The sequence below is a fragment of the Sinohyriopsis cumingii genome, chromosome 2 (assembly GCF_028554795.1).
Source record: "Sinohyriopsis cumingii isolate HCF-2022 chromosome 2, ASM2855479v2, whole genome shotgun sequence".
In the NCBI taxonomy this organism is placed as follows: domain Eukaryota; kingdom Metazoa; phylum Mollusca; class Bivalvia; order Unionida; family Unionidae; genus Sinohyriopsis; species Sinohyriopsis cumingii.
This window is the reverse complement of record NC_142962.1, coordinates 98,514,960-98,528,450: the sequence shown is the minus strand read 5'-3', so window position 1 is coordinate 98,528,450 and position 13,491 is coordinate 98,514,960. Positions and strand designations below refer to the sequence as shown.

The 13,491-nt window shown below is 38.1% G+C and overlaps 1 protein-coding gene across 1 annotated transcript in view; it reads right to left on the bottom strand.

Annotated features, from left to right (window-relative positions):
* The window catches only part of LOC149805452 (uncharacterized), a 54,130-nt gene that overhangs the window by 7,687 nt on the left and 32,952 nt on the right, over positions 1-13,491 (bottom strand). Inside the window, exons 8-9 of the mRNA XM_089934222.1 lie at positions 8,918-9,012; positions 8,429-8,453 (exon numbers count right to left, since the gene is read on the bottom strand). Of these exons, the coding sequence (XP_089790348.1) occupies positions 8,429-8,453; positions 8,918-9,012 (120 nt within the window). The remainder of the gene's footprint in view (positions 1-8,428; positions 8,454-8,917; positions 9,013-13,491) is intronic.

Here is a 13,491-nt window from a genome sequence, read left to right as displayed (position 1 = left end):
ATACACACACACACACACATACATACATACATACATACATACATACATACATACATACATACATACATACATACATACATACGTACGTACGTACATACACACACACACACATACATACATACATACATACATACATACATACATACATACATACATACGTACGTACGTACATACACACACATACATACATACATACATACATACATACATACATACATACATACATGCATGCATACATACGTACGTACGCAGGTACGTACGTACATACATACACGCACGCACACACACGCACATACATACGTACGTACGTACGTACATACATACATGCATACATACATACATATATACATACATACACGTACGTACGTAAATACATAGATACATACACACACACATAGATACATACATATATACATACATACACGTACGTACGTACGTACATACATACATACATACCTACATACATACATACATACACACACACATACATACATACGTACGTACGTACATACATACATACATACATCCATCCGTCCATACATACATACATCCATCCATCCATCCATGCATACATACATACATCCATCCATCCATCCATACATACATCCATCCATCCATCCATACATACATACATACATACATACATGCATACATCCATCCATCCATCCTTCCATCCATCCATCCATCCATTCATATATACATCCATACATACAAACATACATACATACATACATACATACATACATACATGCATGCATACATACATACATACACACACACAATCATACATACATACATACATACATACATACATACATACATACATACATACATGCATGCATGCATGCTTTCTTGGTTGCTTACTTACTTACTTACTTACTTACCTTACCTTACCTTACCTTACTTTACCTTGCCTTACCTTACCTTACTTACTTACTTACTTACTTACTTACTTACTTTTACTCATCTATCCAAACAGAATTTATCCAAGCATACTGTTTAACACGATACTGTCTAAACACTTTAATATGACCGTAGAAAGTAAAGAATGCATATGTGGAAATACTACCTGATCCATATTTTGCAGATTCAAATAATTGATTTGTTTTAATGATTTTTGTCTGAACTTTCTGTTCGAAGATGATCATCAGATTAGAAATTGGTTTTAGCGTCTGTGTGCACTTGAATGGCTGATAAGGCCAATTTGTGGTCCGGACAGTTGGTGGCATACTGGGCACGAGTTGTCATTTGGGGGTTACTTGATTCAGTTCCAAGTTTTACGCTGCTCGCGCTTTAGCACCGCCTCTACATTTCTCATCAGCTCCAGTATGGAAGAGACTGCGCAAGGTGGAATGATCCTCTGAGAGAATATTCAGGACCCAAAGCCAATGTTTAAATGCTTTAAAGATGACTTGATGGAATTTTTGAAGCATGATGTCGCTCTCCTTCTTTCAGCCTCCCCCCCCCCACCATAGAAGATCTTTGGCAGACGCTAGTCTGACATCCTGGTGACATGCTTTGCCCATCCCATCTGTGATTTCATCACACACACACACACACACACACACACACACACACACACACATATAGTCACAGAAGGCGTCGGTAAGCTTTGCAGAGAACATCATATTGAAGAGGAGTGATGTCAGTTGTCTGATTTCTTTGGTGACTTGGAATGATTCAAGTGATACCCCGTTATCCACTATGCAAGCGAGCATGCCACCATGAAATTGTTGTACAATTACAACGAATCCCTTCCGTCAACCAAATTTGTTATGATCTTTCAGAAACTCCACGACTAACGGTGTCAAAGGCTTTTGCCAGATCAATGAATGTCGTGTACAGCTTGGAGTATTGTTCCTGGCATTTCTCCTGGCGTTAACGAGTTGTAAACGTCATGTCTGTAGTCCCTGGTCCTTTCGTGAAGTCACCCTGTCGCTCAGGCTTGAGCCCTTGATAGATATGACGAAAAGTACGATTCAGTAGAATTCTGGCAAGGATTTATTTTCGCGTTTTGATAGCAAGTAGATGTAAACATTGACTGGAGGGGTTCATTTAGTTCATGTGCGAACATCCTTCTTTGTAAAATTCTACTGGTAAAGAATCTGTCCCATGTGCTTTCCTTTTTGACAGCGGTTCAATTGCTTTCACATTTTCAGTCATCAAGTGCAATGTTGATTTCCATTTGGGGCAGTCGAACACTTGCCTCCTCGCTGATAGATCACTGTTGATCGAGGACGCCGTTTAAATGTTCTGGCCCTATTTGAAGTATATTTTGTTTGTAAGTGATCAGCGTGGCGCTATCAGCACTCATTATTGTAGATATTCCTTATAAATGCGGTCTATTGATTGTCTTCAAATCAACAAAGAAATGTTGATATCATTTATGTATCTGTATGACTGAATCTCATATGACTTGCAATTTTCTGGGTTTAGATTGGAAAGTCCCATTGATATTGTTGAAGCTATGCTGATGAAGTGCTGTTTTATAAATAGAACTTGTGGAATCGATATTTCGGTTCAGTATTCTCCCTATTGTCTATTCGTTCTTATGAAGCCAATCTTGAATTTTGTGAGTGATGGGATTGAGCGTTTTGAAAACAGAGTCTGTGTAAGTTGTCCAGTTTTCTTAGAACTTAACGGATTTATCATCAGATGCTTTTAGATGCTCAGTTCTACAACATGTGCCTGTTTCATATTCTCTAGTTGTAATTTGGAGATTTTTATCTTTTGGGGTGATTTTTCCGGCTTGTTTTCGTCTGCTTGGCTGAATCGGGATATAGAACCGGAAATTATGAGCTCGTGATTAGTCCAGCATTCTGATCTTTTAATGGCCTTGGACTTTCCTTTCTCTTCTCCTGATGTTTACTTAGTCAGTGATATGCCAGTGGTTGGATTGCAGGTGTAGTCAAGATGTCATGTTGCTCTTTTGGCAGTCGGAAGATTGTTGGTTCTTAGGAGGTCTAGTCGTGTTCAACGAATTTCTTCAGTAGAAGGAGTTCGTTGTTATTGCATTCGTCAAGGTCATTTTTGCTGATGAATTCCTGGTGATTCGGGAATAATCTAGTATTTAGCTTGTCCACCTTCGGTATTTTATAAATTAGAGGTTACAGGTCTTTGTAAAATGTGTCTTTTCTCTAATCTAGATAGGGTGATGGTGGGTGCATTTGTATTAGTCTGTCATTCTGGCATTGAAAAACAAGATGGCCGCTATCGCTTAACCGCCTTGAAGCAGCTATCTCGTTTTTAGTGCCGTTTTCACGATATTTGTGCTTGTTGCCTGTTTTCATCTTCGTTATTGTGTTCATTATGTATTGGTTGTTAAATTCGTATGTGTTTCTTCATCTCCTTGTTTTGGAAACGAGAATAATTAGACTTTTTCTCAGCTGTCTTGCTCCACTGTTTTTGAACAAACCGCCATCATGTGATATTCGCCTGTCAACCCGTTTATGCTACGATGGACCCTCATTAATTGCTTTAAATGTTCACTCCTTGGCTCTCCACACTACATTGTGCTCTAGACTAAACGAGCTGGGACTACATTCATCATTACCTAAATGTAAACAGAAGCGAAAAAAGAAAAGTTGTTTCAAAGAACAGGAAGAAGAATTCCAGTTATCTCCCTCATTTCGACACAACCATTTAAAAAATTTCGACCGTTAATTTAGATAACCTAATTCAAATCCCAATTAATTCGTCAACCTTTATGTCAACTATCCAAGAAATACCTCTGCGCATTGCATTATTCAATGCCCAGTCAGTAGGACCACCGGAAAAACGCACAGAAATAGTTAATTTTATCAACGATGAAAAGGTTGACATATTATTCTTGACAGAAACATGGCTAAAAACATCAGGCGATGAGCCCAGGTGTGCGGATCTAACACCTACTGGTTACTCCATCAAGTCGTTCCCCCGTAATTCTCGCGGAGGTGGAATTGCTGTCATCACAAAGAACTCCATGATAAAACGTCTGAACTACTACACAACATTCAATTTCGACCACACGTCGTTTGAACTAGTCCAAACCACACTCGCACTGGAGCAAAGGTCAGTCCATTTTTTCTGCCTATATCGCCCTCCTCCTAGTAGAAAAAAAACTGGCTGATTCTCTCTTTTTGGAGCAGTTTCCGAATCTCCTGGACTATGGAAATTTGATAGGTGGCAACTTGATTGTTCTTGGAGATTTCAACTTTCACTTTGACTGTCACGGAAACTCAAATACATCAAAACTCCTAGATTCCATTAATGTTTTCAACATCAAACAGTCAGTTAACCAACCCACCCATAAACATGGTCACATTTTAGACTGGATTCTTCATAGACCTGATGATAACATTCTACGGTCCTCCCTGGTATCCCATGACTTTCCATCAGATCACCTCTGCATTATATGCCATCTTAATGTATCAGTCCCTAACCCTCCACATTTATCTGCTACTAAGAGAATCCTCCGTATGATAAATAGAACCAAATTAATGCACGACATCCAAGCTAACCTAACAACTTGCTTACCTCCTACCGCAGAACAACTCATAACTGTCTGCGTTCATTACATGACAAACATGCCCCAGCTACCAAGTGCAGAGTATCAATTCAAAAGTGGTATCCATGGTATAGCAGTGTTAGGGACCAGCTTCGCACTGCTAAAAGAGACCGCCGTAAAGTTGAGAGGCTCTGGCTTTCCACCAGACTCACTATTCATAAGCAAATCTATTAAGTCGCTAAGAAGAACGTCACAAATATAGTCTATGCAGCGAAATCAGCCCACTACACTACTAAGATCATGGAAAGTTCCAGCTGCAAAGAGCTCTTCGAGATTACTAAGAAGCTAATGTCAAGTAACAAATCAACACCACTTCCAACTACCTTCTCTCAAGTTGACCTTCCGGACATGTTTGCAAATTTTTTCCGTGACAAAGTACAAACCATTAGAGATAAGCTTGACACCACAATTTCAATTGACTCGTCGTCACCATACAGTTGGGATACAGAATTTGAGCGGCAACCATTAGCAGCATTTGAACCTGTCTCTATGGATATCGTACGTACAATCCTGATGAAGAGTGCACCAAAGTCACGTGAACTTGATCAAATTCCAACATCACTGCTGCTTGAGTGCTTAGATCCAGTATTGCCTTCACTAACTGATGTTATTAATACCTCTCTCTCATCTGGGGAATTCCCATAATTTTTCAAAACTGCCATTGTAAAGCTTCTGCTGAAGAAACCAACACTAGACCATAACGATTTAAAGAACTACCGCCCAGTTTCTAATCTCCCATTCATTTCAAAAATCTTAGAAAAGGTTGTTCTATCCTAGCTTGTATCTCATCTAAATTCAAACAGTCTTTTTAGCAATGTACAATCTGCATATTGCCCTTGCCACAGTACTGAAACTACTCTTCTAAAAGTAGTTAATGACATTCTCTCTGCATTGGATAGCGGAAAGATTACAGTCCTCACCCTCCTTGATTTGTCTGCAGCATTTGACACTATAGACCATGATATATTACTTCACCGTCTCCAGCATGTATTTGGCATTCATGATACATCCTTACTGTGGTTCAAGTCCTACTTGGTCAACAGAACACAAAAAATATCTGCAAATGGAATACACTCCAACCCAGTTGATCTATGTTGTGGTGTTCCACAGGGGTCTGTTCTTGGATCTGTTCTCTTCATTCTGTACACTCATTCGCTCTCAAGTGTCATAGATCATCACCCAGTGTCTCATCAATTGTACGCTGATGACACGCAAATATACAAATCTAGCCACCCAACTGAAGTTGATGCTACCATCCAAGGTGTAGAGAGGTGCACTACTGATGTGAAATCATGGATGACTTGTAACAAGCTGCAGATGAATGATGATAAAACTGAGGCCATTCTGATCACAACACAAAGACTTTCTCATTCACATCCTTTACCTAAAACAATAAATATCAGCAACGCCAACATTAAATTCACACAATCAGTACGAAACCTAGGTGTTACTCTGCACAGTACTCTCACATTGCACCAACATGTCATGAACATATGCAAGGCTGCATATCTTGAGCTGAGACGCATCAGCTCAATTCGCAAATATCTTTCAGTTGATGCCACTAAAACACTTTTGTGTTCATTAGTACTTTCAAGACTGGACTAATGTAACTCAATTCTGTCTGGTTCATCTCAATATCTACTCCAGAAACTTCAAAAAGTTCAAAACACAGCTGCTCGGATCATACTTAGAGTACCACGATCAGAGCACACCTCCCCGCTGCTCTGTACCCTACACTGGCTATCCAGTCGATCCAGAATCAAACACAACATTTGTTCTCTGTGCTACATTTCACTGTCGGACTCTGACCTCACCCATGTGTACACATCAGCAAGCTACTTATGCTCCTCTTCTGACAATCGTATACTCATTATTCCAAGTATGAAAACAAAGTCATATGGACAGCGTTCTTTTGCATGCCAGGGATCAGCAACGTGGAATGAATTGCACACTGAACGTAGACACAAAGACACAGTGATCACATTCAAGAGGGCTCTCAAAACTCACTTATTTCGACAGCAAGAACAAGCTTAATGACCTAATAATGTTTCCTACCTGAAATATTCTCAGTATGTTTTTTATTATTTTTTAAAAATGTTTTTCTAATTTCATGTTGTTTGTTTTTGTAATAATATTATTATGTTTCTTATCTTATAGGTGTTGTCTAAAGTTGTAAAGCGCTTAGATCTTCTAGAGATTAGGCGTTATACAGAGTCCTCATTATTATTATTATGCACGCACTTTGGAAACCTATGAGCGTGCGGTCTGGCTGTGATATAATTGCAAACACATTATCTTTACTAGGGAATTCTTTACTGATCAGCCCTTCAGAACAATGTTTTCACTCAAGGGTGCTATCTGGATCTTAAATCTGACCAATTCTCTACCAGCTAGATATATTCTTCCATTTGGTCTATCTGCGCACATTCCTGGCACCGATGGCGAATGGCGTCACCTTTATCTTCTAGTTGAATATCGACCAGGATTAAAGTGACGAATGAAATATCAGACTACTTTTTCTAATCACTTTCTTATGCTACTAAATTTAGCGGAGTAATCCAAATGTGGCTGTTCAGTCGCTCAGGGGACTGCCTAATTCAACTAATGCTTGGGTCCAGTGGAATATTTATCATCTGAACCACATGTATACAGGTCTTTAGCTACATCCACCAGTGTGTCCATACGTGTTACGCTGTTGCTTGGCCATCGCCTCACGACTTGAAAGTATCGGTTAGAGTGGGGTAGAACTGTATTGAATCCAGTGTTTCGACAATGTTGATACGTCTGGTAATATTGAATGGCCGTGCCCGTCAAGTCCTCCTGCATCTGGGTTGATGTCCTGCGCTGTCCAGGTAAGGTCAGCCTTCCGCTCGGGCACCTGAACCACTAGAAAGGACCTTCCAGAGAGAGCAACTGTTCACTCTGGATCAACAGTCGTAAGTAGTATCACATAATGTTACTTACGGTGGCAGCTAATAGTAATTCGTTATCGTACATTGCACATGGTCTAAACACCGTTTCCGTGAGGCGAGGAAATAGGGATCTGAAACTGTTTAAAGGTGAGAGAGATTTGTTCACTAAAACTGTTCTTGCTGCTGTTGTTTTAGCCTGCTTGTTTGTTTCCTTTATTTTGCTGTATTTTTGGGTTCGTGTTAAATCACACCTATATACATGATAGTTGATAATGTGCATGTAATGCTCATCTCATAAAACCGCAACGGAAATCAAGCCTGCCTGATCTGTCTATAGCTCGAATCCGCATCCATTTGGTAGCAACTACAGCACAGTAGCCACTTAGTCACCGCATCTTCTATGCATGATTTAATGCTGTGTATTGCATTATGGTAAGATTTTAGTTCCTTTATAGTTAATACGTTTTGACGAATATGATACAGAAAACTATAATATCGAGTTAACAGAGTTTAGGTTTTTACTTTAGGAAGACAAGAGAATTGGGACAAGAAAAATAATTAGTATATCCCTTACCTGGACTCGTGTACATTTTAGTCCTTCGGAAAGGTCGATTAACATGTTGCCTGTTTATCTTAATATATCCATGTTGGATCTACACTGTTTTCACTATAATTTATTTAAATCGTTTACATTACATTTTATCGGCGCTAGAATCACTTGAACATAAGATGTTAAATAGCAGTTTTCAGATGCACCAAAGTATGCAAGTATCATCGTTTGATGCCATATAAATATACACATCAATAAATCAATTTTAAATTTACTTGCCAAAAGTATGCATCTTTAAGTTCACGTTGTTTATCTGCAGTTCGCAACACTGTGCAGTCTTTTATGTCGAACTTCGTCTAAACATTCGCAAATGGATACACGTTTTTAATATATCTTAATAGCTAAATGTTCCATACTGACCTAGCAATTTCTTCTTCCCTGCTCCCTGTTGTAAGATATGAAATGATCGATGAGTACACTCATTCCATTCTTAAAAGACGTTTAAAAATATTTTTGTCGGAAAACAAATAATTACAGCTATATTGCGCACCTACGTTTGGAAGATTAAAATGGATATTTGCAATATGCATATCTGCCAAATATTCAAGAATTACAAATTCTCCTTTACATAGCTACTATCTTTTTTGCAAAATAAAACGCGACATTTAATTTTACAATTCATATTTTGCAAACATGGTAATACTGACATGTAATAATTAACTACAGACACAAAAATATGAAAAACAACAAAAATAAACAGTACAACCATAATTATAATTCCGTCTGCATACATTTGCTCATGTATTTGTGAACTTAAGTAATTGATTGATTATTCCATTTACTAGATACACGTAAATATTATCGACTTAAAAGCGTGAATAATTAAGGGCGAAGGCATGTCTGACCCACCTTGAACTTCTAAGTAGGAAGAAGCCTCAGACATACGAATCCTGGGGCTCTCATTATTTCCGTCAATTTCACAAATATTTATTCCAACTTCAGACCTAGAATTTAAGTACAATAGTTATGTGCTAATAATGTTACAAGTTGATGCATTTAATAGCTAATAATGTTACAAGTTGATGCACTTAATAGCTAATAATGTTACAAGTTGATGCACTTAGTAGCTAATAATGTTACAAGTTGATGCAATTAATAACTAATAATGTTACAAGTTGATGCACTTAATAGTTAATAATGTTACAAGTTGATGCATTTAATAGCTAATAATCTTACAAGTTGATGCATGTAATAGCTAATAATGTTACAAGGTGATGCACTTAATAATTAATAATGTTACAAGTTGATGCTCTTAATAGCTAATAATGTTACAAGTTGATGCACTTAATAGCTAATAATGTTACAAGTTGATGCAATTAATAACTAATAATGTTATATGTTGATGCACTTAATAGTTAATAATGTTACAAGTTGATGCATTTAATAGCTAATAATCTTACAAGTTGATGCATTTAATAGCTAATAATGTTACACGTTGATTCACTTAATAGCTAATAATGTTACAAGTTGATGCATTTAATAGCTAATAATGTTGCAAGTTGATGCACTTAATAGCTAATAATGTTGCAACTTGATGCACTTAATAGCTAATAATGTTACAAGTTGATGCATTTAATACTAATAATGTTGCAAGTTGATGCACTTAATAGCTAATAATGTTGCAACTTGATGCACTTAATAGCTAATAATGTTACAAGTTGATGCATTTGATATTTTCATTTGTAATTCTTCTCAAATATTGTAGGTCAATGATAAGTTAGAGCCTCCCAAACGTCAAACTTGTATGCAAAGGTCGGTTGATTTTTGTTTTCTAGCAGTGTGTGTCTAATCATGAAGCAATGCGTATCCAAGCAAAACAATATCAATCAAATAAACTATCTTGCCTTATTCGTTTTGTGCTTGATGTTGGATTTTGTCCTACAAATCTAAGCAGTTTTATGGCACTCTTTTAATTTCATAATATATCATTAGAAAACCGTTTTCTTGTGATAATTAATTAGAAAACCGTTATCTTGTGATAATTAGTTGGAAAACCCTTACCTTGTGATAATTAATTAGAAGATCAAAAGGCATCAGTCTCACGATATATTGTCACTGTTTCTAGATTTCAAACTCTACTGTAGTATATTTCCTCAAATATAGATTAGAAAGAGCATTACCAAAATGCAAAATCTCTCCAAGAGTTTTAGGACTGGATCAGGTCAAGTTTTGGGGGAGTGGGCTGCCAAAATTATAAAGGGCCAGATTTTCCTTGTGCGATTTCCGGTGTAATTTATTATTTCTTCTACAGTCGAATAAATAAATATAACGGACCCACACATATGACACTTGAGAGGGGTCTAGTTGACAATCATGGTTTCAACATATATATTGCTATTCAATGTATGTTAAGTATAAAAATTGAGACCATTTAACGTGTAGCCAACTAGAAAGCCTTAAATTAACATGACGAAAGAGAAGAAACTTTAGTTCTAGTTAAACATGGTTAAAGTTGATCAACCAATCCTGTTCCAGTGATTTCGAGATCTCATAATATTTGGAAACGTATGAGCGATATGAAAATGTACACCAAAAGACTGAAATATGTGGTAAATTATCAACGACGTGCTTGTTCCTGGGTTCAGTTACCAATAACAGAAAGTTACTCGCAGCATAAAACAACTTCAAATTCAACACTAAAACTTGAAGCCACGCTCAGTCTGTATTAGTACCATTATTACACATATCGCCCAATACAATGCCACAGATCCATCAGACGATATTGTCAGCATGAATGTTTGATATACATTTGCCTTTAACTTCATCTGAGATGGTTACGTTGGGGCGTATAGGCGCTGTTGATAGTTGCACGTCTTTGTGCAAACAATGGATGTCTCATCTGCATTCACTACTTTTGGAGAGATTTGTAAGCTTGCTGATTAGCTGTGATTGGAAGCAACTTCAACGTTAACATTAGGACGCTCGTCTTTACTTCGTCCATTCTAGTAGAAAGTGTAGCCGTCTCCTACTTTGTTCAGTCACCCTTCTTCAGCGAATTTCACTCATGGTCGCTATCTGAATGTCTAATATGTCCAGTTAAATCTGTTTTTCTTTCTGGTCTATCTGCTGGTGAGCTGCCCGATGGTAAGTGACGTCACCATTATATTTTTGTTTGATTTTAGATATTTGAGGCTACTTTGTGTCAGCCGCAGTACGCTGACCAGGTTTCTTGTGAAGCAAGCATTTTTGACACCTTTTCTAGTCCCTTTCTCATGCTACAGACTTAAGCACCGTGTTCCTAAATATTGTTCCTCAGTAGTTCAAGGGACTTCAGTTTTAATCTTCTACTTGAATCTAGTAGAAAGCTACCCATCCCTTGATTGGTCTGTGTGTAGGTATGCACAGCTCCCAATATATCCACAAATGCTGATTTGCCGCTTGGAAATCGCCACAAGACTAGAAATTATATGCTCGGGGGAGCGGAATAATGTCATGACGTGCGCATGACTTGGGATTAAATTAGGGAATGTTGCGCAGAGTCACCCTTGCTCTCTTGCCCGAGTCACGACAATATCGAGACGTCTGAAGACGAGTCTGGAGTGTAAGGGCATCAGGTCCAACTGCACCTGAACTGATGACCAGCGGTGATCAGACAGCTCCTGCCATCTGCCTTTACAGCCGGGACTGATAGGCGGTGGATGGGGCAATGGATATCTGCTTGGCCGTCTGATCCATCAGCGAAGACTTTCCAAAGGCAGCAAGATGTAGCTTTCCACTCTGTGTCAACAGCCACGGGTAGTATCGGAATCAGCTAATACTACTACATTAATGTACATCACACTTGGTCTAATCTCCGTTTTCTTGAGACTATGAAAACGGGGACATAATTCGTTTAAAGAATTTAGAGCTTTGTTGACTAATATTGCCAGAGTTTTTGTTTATCTCTTTCTTTTACTGTAGTTTTGTGTTGGTGCTAAATGAAACATATATACATGACATATAAGATTACGCGAATGGAACTGGCGTTAAATGTTCTGCTCAGAAAAACTCTACTTAAATCAAAGGGGGCCTGGTCTGTCCATAACTCGAATCCCCACTACTTTCAGTAGCAACTACAGCACAATAACCATCGAGTCAATGCAGCTCATTTGCTTGGCTTAATATAGTTTATATTGGGTTATTGTTAACGTCATTGGGATTTATGTCTTGTCATTATGTTTCGCTGAATATGATACAGACAAATATTATATCGAGTTTGATCGCGTTTAGGTTTTTACCTGAGAAACAAAAGAGAATAGTCATAATAAGGCAAATATACTGTATACCACTTACCTGGATTCTAGACATCCATGAATCCATCTGAAACGTTTATTTAATCGTTACATCTTTACCTTTAATAATATATCCATGTTGCTTGCGTCATGAATTTATTTCACTCCAATTTATCTAAATTTAGTACATTACATTTTATCGGCGATATAATCATATATTATTATGAACATACCTCAACTCAAGAAAGCCACAAATATGTATGCATTATTACTCCGATCATATATGTGTGGCATACAATGTGCTGCAGGTATTTTAGCCAAAAATTACAGTTTGTGATATCGTCTGTATGAATAATGATTATTTTTCGTTAACTTCATCTTCGTTGGTCATTGTGGGTATATAGGGGCTGTTGATAGTTGCATGTCTTTTTCTACACAGTGGGAGTTGCTTCTGCATTAGCGTGCCATTCATGCCCTTTGCGAGATTAGTGAGCTCGTTGACTGTCTGTGATTTGATGGCAAACACAAAATCAACTTCAGCATGCTGTTCTGACCGTCAGAGTACTGAAGAAGGTTTAGTCATGTCCGGCTTCCTTGAGTTGCTGTTCCTCATCTATGTGAGTTTCATTCATGGCCGCTATCTGGCTCTTGGAATTTGGACAAGTCATTACCAACTACTGTGTTCCTTTCTCGGCCAATATACACTCTGTTAGTGTGAGCAAATTTCAGGTAAAAATGGTGAGTGGCATCACATTTATCCTTTTGTTTGGACATGGGGCTCACTGGGTCACATACAGTGTGACACCCACTTGACTGATATGGGCTAGCGCCACCATTTGAAGCTGCTTATTGTTACACCAAGGCAGACAAAGTCTTCTATCGACTCTGACGTTAGAAATTCAATCGGACTAGCTACGATGTGTACATAGTATTATTAAAGCGTTACATGCACTTGTGGGATGTCCAACACAACTGGCACTTATTGATTTTACCCTGTAACTAAGAAAGTACACTTGATACTATATAAATAAACATTATCAAAAGTTACGGACGTTGGTCAGCCCGACACGGCGCTAATGCGCGTGAGAGCAAGCTCGCCACCAAAACCGATTTGGTTGAGCTGACCAGCCGGGTTGTTACTGATGTTAACCCGTGTGTGCATGTGGTGTATGAAGCTAGTAATCGAAAATTTAAATTATCTAACATGGAAAT